Source organism: Protomyctophum bolini (genome assembly GCF_963924005.1).
Source record: "Protomyctophum bolini genome assembly, chromosome: 18".
NCBI classification, from domain to species: Eukaryota; Metazoa; Chordata; class Actinopteri; order Myctophiformes; family Myctophidae; genus Protomyctophum; species Protomyctophum bolini.
Window position 1 is genome coordinate 7,026,360 of NC_137879.1, and position 22,929 is coordinate 7,049,288.

The window sequence follows — 22,929 nt, forward strand, 5'->3', positions numbered from 1 at the left end:
TATAACATACTAAAGATGAACGGCTCTCTCTGTCTCTCCAAAGGGGAGAAGCCTAGGGCAGGGGGTGGTCATGGTCTCTTCTGCATACCCACTTTGAGTTCCTCCCGCTGTTTTAGTTGGAGGGAGTCAGATTACTGGGTCTCTTCACATATCTATCCCAGAGTGTGTCCCCAACTCTATTTATCTATATATATATATATGCCTACTGTATAATGCCTATATGTCTGGGCGCCAATACACAACACATATAATCTGAACCAGTGGTTCCCAAACCTTTTCACACCAAGGACCCCCAAATTGACACTAATTAATTATCCCCGCAGACCCCCATTCTAAGAGATAATGCCATGCAGCGACCCCCGTGAGAGAAGCTCTAGCAGTGGATTCTCAACCCGTTTCATTTCAATCACCCCCCAGTTTGACATGCATATTAATTAGTCTACAGACCCCCCGTTTAATGGCATTTATATCTCAGGGACCCCAATTTAAATGGTAAAATCAATGTTAATTTAACTCTGAGAGTGTACAAAATGGACCATTTGGTTCCTCATTTAGCTGGGGACCCCCTGGAACTCCCTCAAGGACCCACTTTGGGAACCACTGATCTAAAAGAAAGCCTCCCCTATACTACAGTAGTAGCTCTATGTGCTCTCCGTCACAAAACGTATGCTCTGCACCGCGTGAAAAAAAGACCCCCAAAATACCCCCAAATAGAGCAACAAAACACAGTCCAAAGGCTTCTGAGAAATGCAACACTCACTTAAATCTACATACATTAAAGGTTGAGTAAGTGATATAATATTAACTTTGTTAAAATACGTGTTAAATAGCTCTGTATTCTGATAGCAATCATTGGTATCTGAGTGTTTGTTCAGTATACATGTATTTATTTGACATTTATTTTGAGGATAATTATACCTTATAGTTGAGATGCATCATCTCGTTTTTCGAGGGGTTCCTCGCAGGAACACAGTGTTCTTCCTGTCTCTCCAGCTCTTTGTGGACAGTACAGTACAGTACAGTACAGTACAGTACAGTACAGTACAGTACAGACTAGTACCACTCACTGTTTTTTTTAACAGAAAATGCATTTTCCGGCCAGGATACCAATAGACCTTTAGCTATAATCACCCCATGGGTTGGACACTTTCAAGCCGGGCTCATTCATTTCAATTCCTATTTTCTCTTCCCTTTTGACCTCCTTTATTCCTGTTCTGTTCTTTGACTATAGTGTCTATTTGTAGTACGTCTCTAAATGTCTTGATGAATTGAACAAGGTGGACCCTCTTGTAAAACAAGTGTAATGCTTAATTGGGTCGTCCACTCACAGTTAACAGTCTTTGTATTGAGTTTGTGCTTGAAATGCACTGTTAATTCTGCAAACTGTTAATAAATATTTCAATTTTGGGTGAAATTGGCAACCCACCTGAAAATGTATTTTCTATGACGTAATCATTGCTATAGTCTATATAGAAATGATTACTATCGGAATATAGGGCTTTAACCTAATTTAAAAAAATAATAACACACACACAAACACACATTTTGTTTGAAAAAAAAGCTATATCACTTCCCCTACCTTTTAATGTGATTAATTAAAGAAACTACAAATACCTTTTATAATTATATCATCAGGATGTGACGGCAGATATATAGATCTATTAGTATTAGAGACCATACTGTACATCCAATCCCCGTCTTTTACAACTCGGCAGAAACACTTTTACTCATCGGGTATTATTCAGTCCTCTTTGCTGTTTTCTTCATCCCTTTCTCTATCTCTCTACACACTCTATATCTCTCTACATCCTCCATTCTTTCCTCTGTCTTTTCAAACTGAATTCTTTCATCATTCACATCGAAAAACAATATTTACAGAAAACAACATCTTTCCCGGCTGTCCTCGACAAGCCGTGCCACTTGTCTGCGTGCGTGTGCCCCTTTTTAAAAGCATTCTCGTGTTTTTCCTCAACCTGGCCTTTTCTTAGAGTCCTTGCAAATATTTTACAAACGACGGTGTTCCCGTTAATACTTATATCAACAGAATGCGATGGGTGAAACCATCCGGTGAACATGCTAAGGCGTGCTATGTATACTGTGAGTTACAATCGCGATATATTCACATGAAACCTTATTTGTGTGACTTCAAAATAAACTTCAATCCATCCTGAAAAGGAGCAAAAAATATATAGCCTGATTAATACTCTATTGCACGCCGGTGTCGCGCGCCAAAAGTACGGCCATCCACAAGATCATACAGTGAGCTTGTAGATCATACAGCTAAGATCATACAGCTAAGATCATACAGCTAAGCTTGTAGATCTGCTATTTTTGGCGGAGCAACACCAACGACGTGCAACCATTTAACAGGGCTTTGATTGAAGCTCTGGTCTCTCCCGCAGTTAGACGATCCGTTCAGTGCATCGGACGGACGGACGGACGGACGGACGGACGGACGGACGGAGTCTCTTCTCAGTTCATGTTGGATCCCGGGCGCCACACGCCGGGCTGCAGGCCCAGGTTGGAGACGCTGAACCTGGGCCTGGGGACCCCCCTGGGGACCCCCCCCTGGCTGACACTGGACTGCACGGGTCTGGAGGGACCGGCGTGGAGAGGACTCAGATCCGGGCTGCTCTTGAACTGCCTGTCGGGCTGCTGCTGGAGGTGGGTGAACGTCGGGGGGCCGGGGTGGTACGCGGGAGAGGAGAACGTGGGGAGCTGGGGGAGGGGCCCGGTGGGGGCGGGGTGATGCGGGGGAGACAGCGGAGCGGCGGCGGCGCCCCACTGAGGCTGGTAGGAGCACGCCTGCGGCGGCGGCTGGTAGGCCTGGTAGGGCGCCGGAGCGGCGGGCGGCGCGAAGTCATCGGAGCGCCACATCATGGGCTCGCCCAGCGTGGTGGCGGAGCGGGGCGCGATCACCTTCAGGGAGGGCCCGGTGGACACGGGCGGCGGCGTGGAGAAGCGCCTCACCTCGCGCACGGGGGCGGTCCTCATGGCCGGCGCCTGCAGCGGGGCGGCGCTCTGGGGAACCCCGCCCCCGTAGGTGAAGAGGGAGGAGTTGAGCTGGTAGGGCTTGTGGCTCATGATGTCCACGGCACTGATGCCCACCTTGCCTTTGCCCTTAGTGGCGCCCTTACCGCCGGGCGCCGCTCCTCTCGCCGCCGGCCCGGCCTTCTGCGTCGTCTTCTGGGCCTTGAGCGGGCAGGACGGGGACAGCAGCGGGTTGTAGTTGATGGGCGGCGGCGCGCGGCAGGTGGAGTTGTACCTCCAGGTGGCGGGCAGCGACGGCGTGGGGGAGGCGTCCCGGGGCTGGGCGGGGGAGTAGGAGGGCACGGCGGAGGGCGAGCGCTCCTCCATGTAGCGGTCCATCCGGCTCTGCCTGCGGGCGAACAGCTGCCCCCCCTTCCCTCCCAGCTGAGGGACGGCGGCGGCCTGGGGGGCGGCGGCGTGCTGGGGCTTGGGGGCCACGGGCGGGGCCTTGGGGCCCTTCCGGGCCTGCATGAAGTTACAGGCCTCGGCTCCCAGCCTCAGCCAGTCTTCCTCGGGCCCCGACTCGTGGCCCCCGGCCTCGGTGGCGGCGGGCCCGGCGGGCCCATGAGACGACCCGTTGAGCGCCAGGAAGCTGGGGCCGACCGGCACGGAGTCGTCCTCCTGGTCGTCGATGTTCTGCAGCATGGAGAGCAGCGCGGGGTTGGGGCTCACGTCCTTGTTCTGCACCGAGCAGAACATGGGCTTCTTCTGGTTGCTGCGGCGGCGCGCCTCCGCCAGGATGCCGGTGCGCGCGGCGGGAACCGACACACGCTGCTCGCGCGAAGCCAGCGAGTCCGCAGTGGGAGGAGCCTGGGCCTGGAGGGGCGGAGCTGTGGTCGCCACACCGGCGGCGAAAGGGGGCTGCTGCTGCAGGGTCGCGGGGGACGGCATGGCGTAGGGGTTGAAGAACTGGGGCGGCGGGGGAGGTCCGGTGGCTTGAGGAGGAGGTTGGGGGGCCGGGACGTAGACCTGGGGGGCCGGGGGGTAGACCTGGGCTGCAGGGGCGTAGACCTGGGATGCAGGGGCAGGGGGCTGTGGGGGGTAGGAGGCAGGGGGCTGTGGGGGGTAGGAGGCAGGGGGCTGTGGGGGGTAGGAGGCAGGGGGCTGTGGGGGGTAGGAGGCAGGGGGCTGTGGGGGGTAGGAGGCAGGGGGCTGTGGGGCAGACATTCCAGAGTAGGGAGGTGGAGGAGGGTGAGGGGTGAAGGCCTGAGCAGACGATGGATAGACCGGAGGACCTTGAGGCGCGGCGGGGGGAGGAGGGGAGAACTGGGCGGCGGCTTCCGCCGGGGGATATGCATGGGCGGGGGGGTGGGCGGCCACGGAGGCGGGGGGCGAGTGCACCATGGGGGGGGAGTAGACGGAGGAGCCTCCGTTGCCGTTCCTCGGGGAGATATAGAGGGAGGCGCTGGACACGGACCTCCTGCTCTCCGGCGGAGGCTGAGACTGCGTGCGTGTCGGCGGGATGTTCACCATGGATACGGCCGCCGCGGGCCTCGTTGCCGTGGTCGCGCCGGCACCGGCGGCGGTCCGGCTCATGGGCTGCGGAGGGCGGAACAGAACCGGCGCCACGGAGGAGCGGGAGAGAGCGGTGGGGCCGGGGGTGAAGGGTCGGGCGGTGCGGTTCAGACTGCCTCCCGGGTTGGAACACAGCTCTGGGTTCACGGCGGGGTTAGCGGGGGGGTAGTGGTTCTGGTTAGCGGGGTAGTTGTTCTGGTTAGCAGGGTAGTGGTTCTGGTGTGGTTCCGAGTGGTTGTGTGGGGGGGCCGCACTGGCGGGCGGGCTCAGAACGACGCTCGCCCGAGCGACCGCCACGGACCCCCCGTTGTACACGGACAGAGCCGGGGGAGACATCTGGGCGGGGTGACCGTTGGGGCCGGCGCCGATCGGCGGGTACCAGCCGTTGGTGCCCAAGCCCGGATAGGCCGAGCCGTCCGCTCCCGCGTATTCCGACCGCGGGCTTTGGTGGTCGTAGTTTACAAACCCTGGACTCTGATGATAGGCCGACGTGTCAAAAGCCAGGCCGTGGTTGGCTAGCGGAGTGGTCTGCGACGGGCAGGCTTCGCTCTTCCTGTCCAGCGTCTCTAGGTAGCCGGTGTCCCACGTGGGGTCAAAGGCCGCGGAGAAGCCGTCCTCGTCGACCTCGGAGCCGCTCTGGAAGGAGCTTCCTCCTTCCTCCTCCGTCTCTCCCTCGGTCTCCGTGCCCGCGTCGCCCTCTGCCTTGCCGAAGCAGGTGAGCGTGTACTTCTTGGCTCTCTGCCGGCGCTTCTTGAACATGAGCACCCCCTTGCTGTTGGGGTTGGGAGCGTCGGTGAGCAGCGACGCGATGGAGCGGCACTTCGTGCGAGCCTCTTTCACCTGCTTCTCCACCACGCTCTCTCCACGCTGCAACTCTGAGAGAGAGAGACAGAGAGAGAGAGAGAGAGAGACAGACAGAGAGAGAAAGAGAGAGAGAGAGAGAGAGAGAGACAGACAGACAGACAGACAGACACAGAGAGAGAGAGAGAGAGAGAGAGAGAGAGAGAGAGAGAGAGAGAGAGAGAGAGAGAGAGAGAGGGAGACACACAGAGAGAGGCAGAGAAATGGAAAATGTGAGTAAAGATGCTCTGTCTTTACTCGGTCTCTGGAAGGGATGAAGAGAAACAGACGTGGCAATAACATCTCTGGCTTCTTGGGCAAAAACGACTTTGTTATTAGACGGATAACGGGTTGTATCCGTTGGACAATCGACATTGAACATGCTATTCGAATAATGGCAGATTTCTGATTTCTGGCTGTGCCTTAATTGTGGGTTTCGTTTTTTATTGGTTTACTGGTCTGCAATGACTCTCAAAGTGGGGTCCAGGGACCCTCAGGGGTCCTTGAGGGGGTCCAGGGACCCTCAGGGGTCCTTCAGGGGGTCCAAATTGCGCCTTGCAGTTATAACAAATGGAACTAAAGGGACCCATTTGGTTCCATTTATACACTCACAGATTCGGTCACTTCTTGAAATTAAAATGTTTTAGAACCCCTGGTTCCCTGTGTATCCAGGCAGCGCAGCGCTCCACTCCTCCTTTTTTTAACAATATTATTATTATTATTTTTTGTAAAAGCGGATGTACAGTCACACATCCCCACCAGTGATGCAAAACTGACAGACTGACTATTTGCTTTGCACTAGACTTTCCTCATGTCACATGTAAGACATTTGGCATGTTTTATCCACTCAAGAGTACTGGTACAGTACACTATAGTAAGAGTTTATTTTAATTGGCAAATATCATAAATCAACAGCTTGAATCAGTGGTTCTCAAAGTGGTGTCACTTAGTATTGTATTGCTTGTATTGCTATTTTCAGCAAGTGTAAAATGACTTAAACTGGATCTCTTGTCCACTAGTCCCTTCCTAACATTTTAGTCTATAGTTTCTATCTGTTGACAACATTGTGAATACATTTAGTCTTAGTTTTAGTCGTCATAGCTTAGTTTTCATTTAGTTTTCGTCAGTGAGAAAAAGGTATAGTCGACGATCATTTTTCGTCTTAGTTTAAGACAACACTGACTTCTTCAAGTATGTGTAAGTGTGTCAGAGAAGTCCGTTCCGTTGGGACGTATTGCCATTTTGGTCTTTTGATACCTTTTGGCACGCCCTGGACGATCCTATTCTATGAGCCACACATCACCACCCTCTCTCATATAACACACAAGACAAGACAAGACAAGACCCGCCTGTAATTAACTATATCCAGATGGGCTATATTGAACTATATAGCTTGATTTATATAGACATAGTATACGCTATTAGAAAAGTTACGCGTTGGGGGGGCTGACTGAGGATTAACAATGACAGACAGCAGAGTGTGTGCTGAAGGATTTAGACACGCAGGAATTGTGCCTATTTTCCTTCATTGAGTGACTCACTCACTCCAGGAGGGTTAGATCAGGCTGTGTGCGTGGGTGTGTGTGTGTGCTCGGGTGTGTGTGTGTGCGTTGGTGTGTGTGTGTGTGTGTGTGTGTGTGTGTGTGTGTGTGTGTGTGTGTGTGTGTGTGTGTGTGAATCTATTTGAGTCTTTATTATCTCAGTGGGTCTTTAATATCTCTGCTCATCTCGCATGAATAACCTCACAAAAATCCACAATGGATATACATTAACCACAGTCGCATCCACTTCCAGGCTCTCTCAACACAGACAAAAGACACAGCGCACAGGGCAGATATACAGCTCTCTTCTCTCACAACAGAACAGCGGGGGCAATAATATTCCATTTCAATGTTTTTCAATCCCAACAAAGAGCAGCCAGATCATCCGCCCGTGGCCCGGAAACATCAATTTAAACCGAGGAAAAGGGCCGAGTTATAATCTTCAAATGTCCCATATTTATTTTTGTTTTTTTGTATGGAGGATTATTTATTTTCGCACAGTATAACAGAGCCATCATATCAACCTGTCCAGAGCAGTCGAATGAAGCGAGGCATCATTCATTACTGACTTAGTCATAATATCACATTCCTATTATTCCCACAACACACGAAGGGACTGAGCCCTAATGAGATGGAAGCACACAACGAGATATGTTGCTATTTTTGAAAAATCGAAGAACGACTGACATAGAAACATAGCTTTTTCAGAAAACTGTCAGGATAAGACTTTTTTTTTAATCTGATCTCAGGTCAGAATGGATTAAAGCCATCCTCAACATTACACTGACTGAAGGCAGTTTCATCGAGATCTATACCTTCAGTGCTCACCAGATGGAGACACGTTTATCAACTTCAGTACAGAGACCGCAATGCCAACCTGTATTATAACAGAACAACTTCAATACAGAGACCACAATGCCAACCTGTATGATAACAGAACTTGAGCCAAAGACAACGCCATGGTTCCATTTGTAGATGACGCTCAGATCAGAGTTACATCACTGCATGGGGCAAAACTAACTGTTTGCTATAGTATTTTGCGATTGATTTTGCCCTGGCAATGTTCAAGTGTTCAAGTAAAGTCTTAATGTATACTGTGTGCGCTGTGTGTGTGTGTGTGTGTGTGTGTGTGTGTGTGTCCTTGCATGTATGCGACGTGCGTCTTACCTGTGTAGACCAGGCGTTGGGGGACCCTATGTCCATCTACACGAGACCCTGAAGGAGTTATGAAGTCCCTCATTTTGACAGTGAGTATGTATTTCTAACCTGCCCACACACACACACACACCCACATACCCAGTCACCCAGTCACCCAGTCACCCAGTCACCCACTCACACACACACACACACACACACACCCACGCAGAAGTGGGAGAGATTGTTGGGTCTCCCAGTCTGCGGTGGGTGTGCTTCCTGCCGTGGGCACCGGGGGCAGCCCATGTAAAGACCTTTGTTTCTGTTCCGATGACCCAAAGCAATGATGTCACCATCTCTATGTCAGTCACCCTCTATTCCTGTCTGTCTATATCTCTGACAGACATCACACACCTGTCTGGGCTTTCAGAATGACCCCCCCAACCCACCCCAGACACACACACACGTGCGCACGCACGTTTTTATTACTATACTTGTGAGGACATCATTTTAGGACAGCATCGTTGTGAGTGACAAGTTAACTCGGCTAATTGTGTCGTGTGTGACATCGCCGCACAACTATACATACAAAACAGGGATACGGGATACAAAACGGAATAATTAAAAACAAATTTTAACCATTTAAAACCAACATTTGTATTGGAAAAGGATTCTCACAGTGTCTCTTTCTGACATTCTACTATACTTGCAGGGACAGCTGGTACTCATTAGTATAGTAATACAGTACAAACACAAGGACAGGGAGAACCCCTGGTGTTGTTTAGACAGCAGGCCATTGTGTGTGTGTGTGTGTGTGTGTGTGTGTGTGTGTGTGTGTGTGTGTGTGTGTGTGTGTGTGTGTGTGTGTGTGTGTGTGTGTGTGTGTGTGTGTGTGTGTGTGTGTGTGTGTGTGTGTGTGTGTGTGTGTGTGTGTGTGTGTGTGTGTGTGTGTGTGTGTGTGAGAAAGAGTCACCAGAGACAGTTATAGAGATCAAGCTCTGAGGTCATAAATCGTCACTGATCTGCCATTCTCTGCGCTGCTTTCGACACCTGCCACCCTTTATCCAACTGTAATGGCTCGTGTGTGTGTGTGTGTGTGTGTGTGTGTGTGTGTGTGTGTATCATCATACATCATCTAATTCCGGTCAATCACAATTTGCGTCCTCACTTTTCCGTCTTCACTTTTAGCTTCAATATGTCTGCCTACTTTACTCAGCCAATCAAATCATCGCTATGGGGTGATCAGCCAAGTGTAGAGTAGGAGAATAGCGACACACTTTGATCTCGCCGCAAAGCGGGTTCCAAACATCGCTCCCCCTATGGCTGGAACTATCCCATTGAGATAGAATGAGCACTTCCGCATTCCATTGTTACAGTGAGAGTCAACGTTATAGTGTCGCCACTCTCTTACTATAGATTACTCTGGTTCACGCAAACCGGGAAAGCTGGACATAGGAGGGGTTAGCGCTCCTCAAAAAAGCAACAACATAATAAAGAACGATATACCGGTATATGCAAAACAATAATAACCTTGGTGGCTTTGGTGCGTCTGTATGTAATGTGAGAAAGGACAGGTCCCCATCCTTCTCAGTCGACAGCCTGTCACCATTGTCCCTGTCCTATGAGGAAGCCCCAGCCTGAGCCCTGCGCCTCAGAGTCCCTGATGTCAGAGAGGACACACTTCTCTCATTACCTGCAGCGTTCAGTAGTCATTACTTCAGTCACAGCATAGCTATTCATTCCCCTCATCCTCTGGTAGTGTCAACGGATCAGTATTATGATCGTCGTGTTTAGGGTCAGACGTTAAATGTCAAACAAACATGAGTGTGACTATCTGAACTGAAGTAGCCTAAGCATGCAGTGTTGATTTCGTCGACTAAAACTAAGACGAAAGATGTTCGTCGACTAAATGGAAACTAAATTAAAACTAAGCCACAATGACTATAACTAAGACTAAGACAGAAAAGTGACTTTTCTAGAAGTATAAAGTATTAAATAACTGGAAACACTCCGGTAAATTGTACGTATAAAGTAAGTACAATAGAGCGTGGCAGTCCCGCCCCCTACCAGGGCCCAGGAAATGATTCCCCTGTTCATTTTCCTCATAGACATTTCAAAAAGTAAGACCTTTTAAGCGTCGTACAAAGCCAACTGGAGTTGTGATGACAACAAACACAAACAAATAATTAGAAAGAATAAGAAAATGGCAGGTTACAACACTTTTTGTCTTGTTTTTCTTATTTGGTCCAAAATATTGTGTTTGTTGTCATGATTTGTCACGACTCGAGTTGGCTTTGTACGGCGCTTAAAAGGTCTTTAAATAAATACTTTTTGAAATGTCTATGGGGAAAATGCATTGGGAATTATTTCCTGGGCCTGGTGTCGTCATGAAAGGGAGCGGGACTGCGACGCTCTATACTTGAGTAAATGTAGTTATCCCACTACTTTTGAAGTAACTGACAGTTTCAGGAAGGTTTGTGGTTTCATTTCCAAATCATATAACACAGACAAAACCTGCTCTTAAAGTGGAACTTTAACATTTTCCCAAATATATTGTCATTTTCCCAACATATTCCAGATGATCAGATCACGTACCTATAAAACACATCTTCCCCAGAAATAATGCTGATTGACAAGCTCAACTGGCATCGTGATTCATGACTGAGTGACATGTTGTGAGCTTGTGGATCAGCTATTTATAATAAAACATAAAATGGGGCTTGGTGGTTATATGGGCAAAAGTAAACCATAACAAAAAGGATAATTGCAATTTGTAAAGGAAAACGGGTCAATTAATGAACTAAATTGAATACGTTCTTTTAATTTTAGAGATACCGAAAAGATTTACACTGGCGGTAAATGTCATTACCCTATGTCTGATTAACGTCATATATTATGCATGACGTACAGCGTGCACGCACACACACACACACACACACACACACACACACACACACACACACACACACACACACACACACACACACCACACACACACACACATAGTCAGCTGTGTGGATCTGTAAGTCACAGAGCTATGTCTGCCTGTGTCCATGAGACTGGTTCAAAGCCTATAAATATAGCCTTGTGAGTCAAACGCTCAGAACACTGACAGAAGAGATAGATTGGGGTGCCTGGCTGGTGGCTTGGGACGGAAGGGGGTGGGGTTGAAATGCCTCTGTTGTATATCACCATGTGGTTCTCAGATGTTGTGAATGTCCAGACAGGACCGCCATAACTCTCCAGGGTGTATAAATTGGGTCCATTTTGGTTCCATTGTGTAAACAAAACAGACCCTCAGAGTGTAGTGCAAATGTCACAAACTCTTGAGCGTGTGTTGTGTACATTGTATTGTTGTGTACAACATATTGTGGTATAATGGTGTGTACACTTGCACACTCTCAGAGTTACGAACCTGTAAGGGTCTACTTGGAATCAGTGTTGTTTTTGGCAGCAAATTTAGATTTTAGTTTTAGTCATCTTTTGAATAGTTTTAATTCATTTTAGTCACCTGGAATGTTTCAGTGTTTGTCTAGTTTTAGTCGACTAAATGTCATAAGATAATTAGTCAACGAAATCTACAGTTGATTTAGTCGACTACAATGTATTTTGGTGGGCCTTGATGCCGTCTTAATGACAGTTTTACACTTGCTGAAAATAGCCGATCTACAAGCTCACAACGCGTCGCAGCCCAATTGTAAAATGACTTATACTGGATCTCTTGTCCACTAGTCCCTTCCTAACATTTTAGTCTAGTTTTTATTTGTTGTCAGTATATTTAGTCTTAGTTTTAGTCATCGTAGCTTAGTTTTCATGTAGTTTCCATGTAGTTTTTGCCAGTGGAAAAAGGTAGTCGAAGAACATTTTTCGTCTTAGTTTTAGTCGACGAAAACAACAAGAAGGAACCCCTGAGAATCATTGTGCCAAGTCACAATTCTGACATCTATACCAAAAAAAACTGAATGGCACTTTTGAGGGAGGTTCACCTTACAGCAACCACAAGAGGGCATATTTCAGCTGTTTAATGACACTTGACACACCTGACAGCTGTTCAAATCCTCCACATAAACTCTAAAGCCAAATTCCGATGCCCCAAATCATCGGCCACTCACTCACACTCGGGTCACTCCAGCAATACAGGCAGATTATGGTGAAATTGGTGACCTGCCGAAATATGTGACCATCTTGTGGACTTCACACAAGCCAACAATGTGGCCTAAATACCGCTATAGGTTGAACAATTTTGATTATTAATGTTCGGACACTGACATCATGTGATGTCTACACAATTGTCACATATTTCAGCAGGTCACCAATTTCACTGTAACACCACCATGCTGGAGTGACCAAGTGTGAGTGAGCGAGTGGCCAGAATTAGATGATGTATTGTATATGATGGTTTATGATGATAAGAGCCCCCCTCACTTCACAACGGGTGTGATTTTAATAGATACGTTTGACCGGAGGCCAGGGCAACCATCCAGAGGTAACCATACATTATAGCCTACTTGTTCAGGACCTGTGTAGCATGTCTGCCTGCCTGCCTGCCTGCCTGCCTGCCACTTTCCACCTCTTTTTTCTTCTCTTCGTTGTGGTTGGTAATGTAGAAGACAAGCATATAGATTCAGAATATTAGGCTAGTGTTCTACGTCTTTGTGGAAACCAAATGGACCCTCACAGCAGGTCACAGTAATCTGAGAGCGTATACATTTTACACTCTCAGAGTTAAATGAACTGATGATTTTAAAAGTGTAGATTGGGGTACCAGAGATAAATTTTAAAAAAAAGTGTGAGAAAGAGTTTTTTTAGAACCACATGCTTTGAGATCAATAATTATCTTGTGTGGAAAGTGGTAATGTTTGGCCTGAGGGTGGCGCCAGAGGCAAAGTCACGGCGTCACCCAAAACGTTTTGAGGTAATTTATCCATCGTCACCAACAGCAGGTGCACTCAGCAGGTTTCCTGCAGACTCACAGAACACGTTCTGTGTGCCATCATGCCATGACATCATGCCATGACATCACCATGACACCACCACCACCAACAACAACAACATAGGCACAAAGTGACTCTGTTGTATCCCCATACATAGGCCCACACAACAGAGTGATAACAACATTCATAACACTGAGTCATACAACAGTGTTGTATCCCCATACAACCTCTCGCTCACGTTTGTGACAAATATTGTGAAAATAGCTACAAACTCAACACCTCGTAGTGCGGCTATTTTCGCAATATGTGTCTGTGGAACCGAGTTGAACTAAATGTGCAGTGATGCCTCCGCCTCGACTCCTATAATTATAAATGCTTGTCTGGGGGTGGGGGTATTTTTGGGGGGTCCCCAGTTCACATTTGATTATTTTGGGGGGTCACTCACGGCGTGCTAGGTTGAGAACCACTATATACAGTAGCCTACAATCACATACTGCACTGATCGGATATGTGACTGCGCTAAGGTTTCCATTTGCCAACAATACCATAAAACCAAATCTACGAAAAATAAGGGTCGCCCAGACAGAAAAAAAGATCTCACTCCATATACAGTATGTACAGGTTTTTGTATATTATATTACAACCTGTTTCACAGATGTTATATGAGCTTATAGGAGCTGAGAAAAGAGAATTTGAACTTGTAAGATGAGTGTGGAACAAAGTGTCTCCCCATATCACTATATCAGTGTCTTACTAAGCTGGGATGACCAGATCTTATGCATGTCATTGCAGGCTGACAAGGCCGTACCGTTCCTAGTTTGACCAGATCTTATGCATGTCATTGCAGGCTGACCAGGCCATGCCGTTCATAGTTTGACCAGATCTTATGCATGTCATTGCAGGCTGACAAGGCCGTACCGTTCCTAGTTTGACCAGATCTTATGCATGTCATTGCAGGCTGACCAGGCCATGCCGTTCATAGTTTGACCAGATCTTATGCATGTCATTGCAGGCTGACAAGGCCGTACCGTTCCTAGTTTGACCAGATCTTATGCATGTCATTGCAGGCTGACCAGGCCATGCCGTTCATAGTTTGACCAGATCTTATGCATGTCATTGCAGGCTGACCAGGCCATGCCGTTCATAGTTTGACCAGATCTTATGCATGTCATTGCAGGCTGACCAGGCCATGCCGTTCATAGTTTGACCAGATCTTATGCATGTCATTGCAGGCTGACCAGGCCATACCGTTCCTAGTTTGACCAGATCTTATGCATGTCATTGCAGGCTGACCAGGCCATACCGTTCCTAGTTTGACCAGATCTTATGCATGTCATTGCAGGCTGACCAGGCCATACCGTTCCTAGTTTGACCAGATCTTATGCATGTCATTGCAGGCTGACCAGGACATACCGTTCCTAGTTTGACCAGATCTTATGCATGTCATTGCAGGCTGACCAGGACATACCGTTCCTAGTTTGAAAGTCCTTTTGGGAAGAAGATATATATATGAACCCAAATACCTGTTTCAGAGGAGTGTTTAGTGTTTTTTATAATGCGGTTATTGTTGGATTTGCATATGTTTACGTATAAAATTTTCGTCTCGTTGAGATAAAGATACAGATAAAGATACACTTAGTGTTGTGAAATGTATGTGCATTGTTCGGACCATTGTTGAAAGTGGAACCAAGACAGTGCATGTACTTACACACTGACATGGATGGACGACACGTGCATGTATACTCACACACTGACATGGATGGAAGACATGTGCATGTTTGTATATGTTTCTTTTCTCTTTTCACCGACTTCATGATGAATTCCTGTTCTGTTCTTTGGCTAAATAGAAGTGTATATTTTATTCGTACGTCTCTAAATGTTTTTGATGAATTGAACAAGCTGGTGGACCCTCCCTCATGTAAACAAGTGTATAATGCTTTATCGGGTCGTCCACTCACAGTCAACAGTTTTTTTGTATTGAGCTTGTGCTCGGAAATGTACCGTAATTCTGCAAACTGTTAATAAATCAATCAATCAGCGTATATAGGCTACTCACTGGCTTGCCGTGCCTTCTCCATGTAGGTGGTGGACAGGTCCTCACTCATGGGGCTGTGCTGCGGCCCCACCATGGGCACCAGCCCGTGGGCCGAGCCCATCAGCATCAGCGCCTCGCTGGCCCGCTCCCGCGACACCAGCGGCACCGCCGACGACGCCGCCAGCACGTACGCCGCCTCCTGGAAGCCGCTGTCGCCCTCCTCGCCCATCTCGCCCTCCGGTGGCGCTCCCCCGCCACCCCCTGGCGTGTTGGGGGAGAGCGTGTGAGGAGGGGTCATGGTGTGTGTCGAGGAGGAGGTGAGCCATTCGTGGTCGTTCTGCTGCTGCATCGTGGGGGGGGGTTGGTAGACCACCTCCCGCCGCGGGACCCCCGGGAGGAGCGACGCGCCGTTCAGCTGGGACTCCAGACCCTGCTCCCACGACGACCCGTGGCCCTGCAGGGAGGCCCCTCCTCCGTCTGGGGCGCTCTCGTACCTGCAGCACGGGGACAGAGGAATATAAGTGGGGGGTTTGTTTTAGAATCGGTGGTTCTCAGTTGGGGTCCTTTTTTTTAATATATATATATTTTTTATCCCACGATTTTGTAACCAATTTTTCATCCCTGTGTCAATCATCTAATGTGATCCTGGGCTCTACACACCCTCCACCAACCTAGTCCCCATATATGGGGGACAAGGAGAGAGCAACGGACTTGAACTCATGCTTCCTTCATGCCCGAGTGTCCATGTGCTCCTTTACACCTGACAGGGGGGAGTTTCCCTGGTTGGACGTAGCGCGTGGAAGGAACACGTTATTCCAAACAGTTCCTTTCCCCTCCATCCAGTTGGGGTCCTTTTCATTTAGTTTTAGTCACATTTTAGTCACCTGGAAATGTGTTCGTCTAGTTTCAGTCGACTAAATGTCATGAGATTTTAGTCGAACTAAATCTGCAGTTGATTTAGTCGACTGAAATGTGTTTTGCCGGGCCTTGATGCAGTCGCAATGAAAAACACTTGAAATTAGCCGATCTCGTTGTGAGCTTGTAGATCTACTGGATCTCTTGTCCACTATAGTCCCTTCCAAACATTTTAGTCTAGTTTTTAAGCTTAGTTTTCATTTAGTTTCCATTTAGTTTTCGTCGGTGAAAAAAGGTAGTTTTTCGTCAGTGAAAAAAGGTAGAGCGCCAAAAAACGATTGGCCGGAATGTACGTGGTGATGTAGCCTATACCGGTATGTATGATGATAAGAGCGCCCCTCACTTCACACGACTGTGATTCTTTTGTTATATATGCTTTTAGCCCAAGTGTATTACTGTCATCCATGCTGTTACATTGTTTTGACTATTCACTCAATCAATCACATCTCATCACATACCCGCTCATCTCCGAGGTCTCCGTCTCCTCCTGGCTGTCGTGGCGTGCCGGCGAGCGGGCGTGTGGGGGCGTGCGGCGCGGCCGGCGGTGCGTGGGCGTCTGCGTGTCGGCATCGCTGTCCGTCTCCCCGTAGTAGGCCTCGCTGTCCGGAGGGGAGGTGACGCACCGGGCCGGAGCCCAGCTGGGGAGGGACAGGGAGGAGGAGCAGGGAGGAGGTGCAGAGAGCGGGACGCCCGCGAGGGAGGAGGCTCTGTGGAGACAGACAGACAGAGGGAGGAGAGACCAGAGAGAGGATAGGTTTGTTATGTTGTATTTCTTTGGTTTTGACTTCCATTTGTGTCTGTGTGTATAATATGCACACATGGCGTGACTGTGCACGCCATATGCAGATGTGTATCTGGGTTAAACCTAACCTTATTCCTAACCTTATTAACCTCAGTAAAAAAAAAGGTCCCAAAACCTTTAACCCTATTCCTAAACTTAACCCCAGTAAAACGATGCCTATAAACCAGCCTAAACTTATTTCTAATCTTATTGTCAGTAAAACAAATACAAGAACTGCCCCGCACCATCATTCATGACAGGTGAAATAAACAATGCATTGTTTTTATATTATTTAAGGAGCCCCAATAAACCATTTGAAAGTAGACCAATCCAATTTCCAATTTTAGCAACGGAGTAAAACAAATGTCTCTTTCTCACGGTGATCCTTTTGCATAGCAAACACACTGCCTGCTGTGTGTTGTTGTTTCTGAATAGTGACCCCTCCGCTCTATATTAACAGACTGCTGTCTAATCAAAGCCTCAGACTAGAGAGCACCTGGCTCTGGCTGCTGTGATGCTGTGCAACCAAAATGACAGCCATGGAAACAGACACACAATGTAATTTACGACTAAACATTGCTCTCAAGAATGTATGTACTTGAGAACATTTTTAAGCCAGAAATGGACCATGCAGTATAAGTCAGTAACCGTAAATTGGCCAACAGGATGTTTTGTGTGCATGCGTGTGTGTGTGTGTGTGTGCGTGTGTGCGTGCTGACCTCTTGACCTTCAGGTTGAGTGTAGAGCTCTGCATGTCAATGAGCCCCATGGCCTGAGCGTGGCTGAGCTCCCTACAGTTCTGCTCCTCGATAGCAACCAGCTCATCGTCCTCCTTCAGCCCGGCCCTGCACGCCTTGCTGCGCCTGCGGACCTGCACGCAACGTACGCACGCACGCACACACACACCACGCACGCACGCACACACACACACACACACACACACACACACACACACACACACACACACAGACACACAGTAATGCATTCAATGAATCGGCTCATATAAAATACAACAACAACAATATAGAAATGTAATGTATTTTAACCCCCCAAAAATCAACTAAATGTACTTGGTTCATTGGTTTCCACCAATGCATTTAATGATAATAATGTGTGTACAAACACAACACACAACCTTTGTTTAGGTTTCTGCAGTTTGTGGTGGTCTGAAGGACACTGCCTCATTTTACCCACTAGAGGGAAGCAGAGAGTTACCCCCTGTGTGAATGGAGTGTGTACAGTGGGGAATTTATTCACTTCACTTTTCAATCATTTTGTTTGTATTGATGCAAGAACAATGGCTTCTATTTCAGAGTGCTAACTTTCCAGGGAGAGAAAGGCTGTAAGGCTGTGTTTCTATTGAGTTGAACACACACACACACATGCGTGTGTGCGTGTGCGTGCATGCGTGCGGGGGGTTTGGGGGCGGGGGATTGGCAAGCTGGACACAGCATGAATCAAAATTAACCGGCACATTTCCATAACCAGTCCTGTGACCACATCTAAATTGGTCTCGGAGAAGGTTATACTTTGGCCTAATTTTGTCAAGAAATTAATGCCTGCGGTCATTTATACATGGGTGGCAAAATCTGGCAGGTTAATTTGGAGATGAAAACGAGGCGGATGCTCATCTCAGATGCTGCGTACGTGTCACTATAGCCTCCATCCTGAGGTAAAGAAACATATTGTCTCCACTGATGCTACTCATTCATTCCTCTCTCAAGGAATAACTCATGAAGTCATCTGCCAACCATTTTAACCGAACAGATGATGTCATTGGACACTTCAGGAAGTATCTCTGTAGGGATTGGGGGGAGGTCCACTAGATTGCTGACTATTCCTAGCCACTACATTCTCTCTCTCTCACTCACAACTCTCTGTTGATTCTCTGTCGCTCTCTGTCTATAAGTATGTATGTATGTCTGTCTGTCTGTCTCTCTCTCTCCCCTCCTATACCTGTATAGGATGTAAAGTGTAGCCTATAATCTCCCACACGCATTCACATACAAATGATGAGAACAAAGCTGCAATTGTACACGTATTCTGATGGCATGTCCTTAGTTAAGTGGACTATCTCAAACACACACACACACACACAATTTACAATTTTGGCATTTAGCAGACGCTCTTGATCCAGAGTGACTTACATTTAAGCAAAAACAAAAGCATGTCATACATCACATAATATAAAAAGTAGTTATCATGAATCATGTATAAACTAAGAACGTAACAGTGGAGTATCTACTGTATGTCAACTATACATACTACATACTACACACACGCGCACATGCTCACACACACACACACACACACACACACACACACACACGCACACCCACACACACACACACACAAGGGGAGACATTTTCAAGACTGGCACAGCCAGAGGTCAAAATGTCACGTTGAGTGTGCTGTACATGTCTCGCACACCTTGTCGGACACTTTACCGCGTGCTGTCTTTATCTATAAACCCTGTCCACTCACTCAGCTGATTGGACGTGTACAAACATGCCTCGCTATACAGGAACATGATCATAGATTTTACTTTATTTGTTTATTTGGACAGGACAATGCATTATTAATGGACGTCACATGGACGTAAATACACCGGTTACAGCACAGTTGCTAATTTTCATCCGCAGTCCTCACAAGAAACACAAAACGGAAAACAGACAGGCAAACAGTGGAATACATTTACATAACATTAGAGAACACAGCATGAAAAAAGAAATACATATAGATACAATACAATATAGATAGATATGCTTAACCACTTGTCTTTCACCAATACTACTAATACTAGTGTCTTTTCTCTTTTCTCTCTACACCACCTCTGAAAATATCAGATCGACAACATCACAACACGTCCCAAGGTAGTGCATTGTGTGAGCTTGTCGATCTGTTATTTTCTGGGAAGGTTATTTTGCGAGAATGCGCAGGTGGCTTATGGGGGTTATGGCGTCCTTACGTTGTGCATGCCAACTCTATGGCCATTACAAGAGAAAATGGTAAGCAATGGTCAGACATGGTCAAACACTGCGAAAAACTCAAGCGCACAATTTAGTATTTTCGCTAATTGTTGTATGACGAAGTACTGTACGTATATAGGGCTTACGTGGTTAAACGCGGAAACAAGCGAGCACAAATACACGCACGTGCACCCACACACACACGCACACTAACACACACACACACACACACACTAACACACACACTAACACTCACACAAAACAACCGATGATCAGGGAGGGGGGGGGTTTTAGACAGCTGCGCTGCCATTCTGGACTACGGGGCATGCATGCTTGTAATTCACCATGTGTTGGCCACAAACCCCAAAATAAGACCTGAGAGGTCAGGAAATCACCCACATTCCCAGTCAGACACACACAAGACACCATGGGAACTATAGTGTGTGTGGAGAATATACTGATGATCCGTTTTACTGTAGATTGTATAGAAGAAGACACCACATACAGTAGATAGAGAAACAAAGAGGCCTTTTTAAATGTCAGTGATTGAAGTGTACTGTATGTAGGCTAGTGTGTGTGTGCGTGCGTGTGTGCGTGAGCATGAATGCACTGTAAGCATGATGTGTGTGTAAATTATGTGAATTGTGGCCTTCATGTGTAAGTTAGAGAGTGAAAGAGAGGGGGAGTGACAGATAGAGAGAGATCGAAGGGACAAAGACGGAGAGATTGTGTGTGTGTGCGTGTGTGTGTGTGTGTGTGTGTGTGTGTGTGTGTGTGTGTGTGTGTGTGTGTGTGTGTGTGTGTGTGTGTGTGTGTGTGTGTGTGTGTGTGTGCGTGCGTGCGTGCGAGACAGAGAGAGAGAGATGGAGGGAGGGAGGGGGTCTTTTTCCATGATGTACTTCCAGTACCTCTTAAATGGTCTATTCTAATCCTCCGGTTTGCACTCTACTCTCATTTGGGCCAGCCGAGCTTATCTCGGGCATGTGCAACATCCACGCACACACACACACACACACACACACACACACACTGACTGATCAAAATGTCTAAGGTGACCTTTATCAGTTTGAGGATATAGTGGAGAGGAGAACGGTCCGGCCGGTTCCAGCCACACTTATTATACGACCTGTGTGACTTGACCCCGTGTTCGTAATAAGAAGTTACGACGGCTTAATATGAACATTAAAGCGTCTGTGAGCGAGGTCGCGTTCCTCCTCTCCAGAATAGCTTTTCTTATTAGAGAGTTACATTCTGCACTGTCAACGACCGTATAAAGCAGAACCCACAAAATGCCCTGCGGAGAGACAAAACGCCAAGTTCTTCATCCCTGTGCTTATCGTGGACTTATGGTGTCTCACTGGCATGCTGCACTGACAATGCAAAAACAAAGTCATTGGCCACTATGTATGCACACACACACACACACACACACACACACACACGCGCACACACGCGCGCACAAGCACACACACGCACACACTTTTTAATCATGTGTTCTCCCATTCTACAGTCTTGTACTGTATCTTCTCGTGCATTTTCCCTACTGTATATATATGTTTGTTTTTATGCTGTCCAGCACTTTGGTCAACCTTGGTTGTTTGTGCACTAGAAATAAAAATGTACTTGACGCACGCGCACGTATTTTACAGATCACATCCAAACTATGTCATGTACTGTACATCCAAACTATGTCGTGCATGTACATACTATCTTCTTGTTTCGTCTTAGATTCTTCTTCGGTTTGTAATTGTATATGTTCTTAAACGTAAACAACCTCTGATCTTTAGCAACGGTCAGATATGGCAGCCAAGTCAGGTGACATGACCACAGAGCACGTGATCTTGCTGGTTGGCCCATATTAACTAAACCCAAGTGAACTGTGTTGAATCCAGCTAAAGTTAGCTGCAGTATACGTGACGTCTCATTTTATAGTCAAGCTTTTTTACAGTAGACTATAGGCCACTGGTTCACAAAGGGGGTTCCAACGGGTCCCCTGCAAAATGAGGAACAATTTAATTTAGCAAATTGTGTTCGTTATAGGCCCATAGCCTTAACTAGCAACACAAATCCTTTCTTATTGAGGTCCCTGGCACAGAATCTTTTCAATAAGTGTGCACAACTAATATCAATTTGGTGGTTCTTGACATCAAGATGACATGACATGGAAATATTCTCAAACATTTCCATGAGTCTTCTAGGCTACTCTTACAACATAAGCCTTACAATTTAAACCTGTCACAATTTAAACTAAATGGATGGAAGATATAGATAAAGACAGTGTCCAATGGCTATCTAGATTTAAGTGCAATATTATAAGAATGATGAATGAATATAGAGGAACTTTATCGTGCAGGTAAAACATGTACTGTATTTGTTAAGGCAGGTGGACAAACAATCTATGAATTGCAGCAGGCCAGGAAAGAACCAGCCTTCCTTTGGGTGTTTTAGGACCAAAATGAATGCTTCAGATCGACAACCCATTCAAACTGCAACCATGCACTATAAGGTGGGTCTGAACTCTGAAAGCACGTTTCACTATCCATTACAGCCTCAGGCCACAGCTAAATCAATCCACCGCGTTGCGGTCATTTCTATAACCACAAGCGGAAGCGATGCAATTAGAGCTGCCTGCCACTCAGTCACTCCTCATGCAGGCAGCAGCCCCCTAACACACATGCACTGTACAGGTACCGTACCTTAGCCACCTGCAGTGGCTTCTGGTGCTCTGCTCCTCCTTGCAGTCTGAAGCCCCACGGGGCCCCTCCAGACAGGGAGACCGTGACCTCCTCCGCCACCATCCCTGTTTTAATTCAGAACGTATATAATAACGTGTTGCTGTCCCCCTTCCTTCTTCTGTTTCTACCACACGACGTGAGATTGAGTGAGGCCTCTGTGAGTGTGTGTGTGTGTGGTGTGGTGCTGTATAGCTTCTGTTCCTCCCTATGCCCAGTCACTCCCACCACCCATAAAAGAGACAGGGTGGGTATCTGCTTTTCATCTGCTCACAGTGTGGGAATGCTGTGTCGGCGGGCAGGCGATAGGGGGTAAGAGGGGCCAGAACGTGTGTGTGTGTGTGTGTGTGTGTTTGTGTGTGAGTGAGACCCCCAGCCCGCTCCCTTGCATTCAACAGCTTGCCATGTCACTCTTCGGTGCTCCAGTACCATGGGGATACTTCCTGATACACCGGCCCAAAATAAACCGGCACCAACCCCCCCGTCTCCTGGCACAGCCAGCC

The 22,929-nt window shown here is 47.5% G+C and overlaps 1 protein-coding gene across 1 annotated transcript; it reads right to left on the bottom strand.

Annotated features, from left to right (window-relative positions):
• Positions 1-2,426: 2,426 nt before the first annotated feature.
• Positions 2,427-22,722, bottom strand: LOC308332628 (synaptopodin 2-like protein). The gene is made up of 5 exons (XM_080788617.1): positions 22,391-22,722; positions 17,445-17,596; positions 16,403-16,651; positions 15,051-15,523; positions 2,427-5,420 (listed from the first exon to the last, which is right to left on the bottom strand). Exons 1-5 carry the CDS (start codon positions 22,490-22,492, stop codon positions 2,473-2,475), a joined length of 3,924 nt encoding a protein of 1,307 aa, XP_080644743.1. The 5' UTR covers positions 22,493-22,722; the 3' UTR covers positions 2,427-2,472.
• Positions 22,723-22,929: the final 207 nt, after the last annotated feature.

What these genes read in the sequence shown, in the direction of transcription:
- LOC308332628 (XM_080788617.1), bottom strand. Translation starts at nt 22,492, where the DNA reads ATGGTGGCGGAGGAGGTCACGGTCTCCCTGTCTGGAGGGGCCCCGTGG. An exon ending in AGCCACTGCAGGTGGCTAAG is followed by an intron (nt 17,597 to 22,390) that starts GTACGGTACCTG and finishes CGTTGCGTGCAG; the next exon opens with GTCCGCAGGCGCAGCAAGGC. An exon ending in GGAGAAGGCACGGCAAGCCA is followed by an intron (nt 5,421 to 15,050) that starts GTGAGTAGCCTA and finishes TCTCTCTCTCAG; the next exon opens with AGTTGCAGCGTGGAGAGAGC.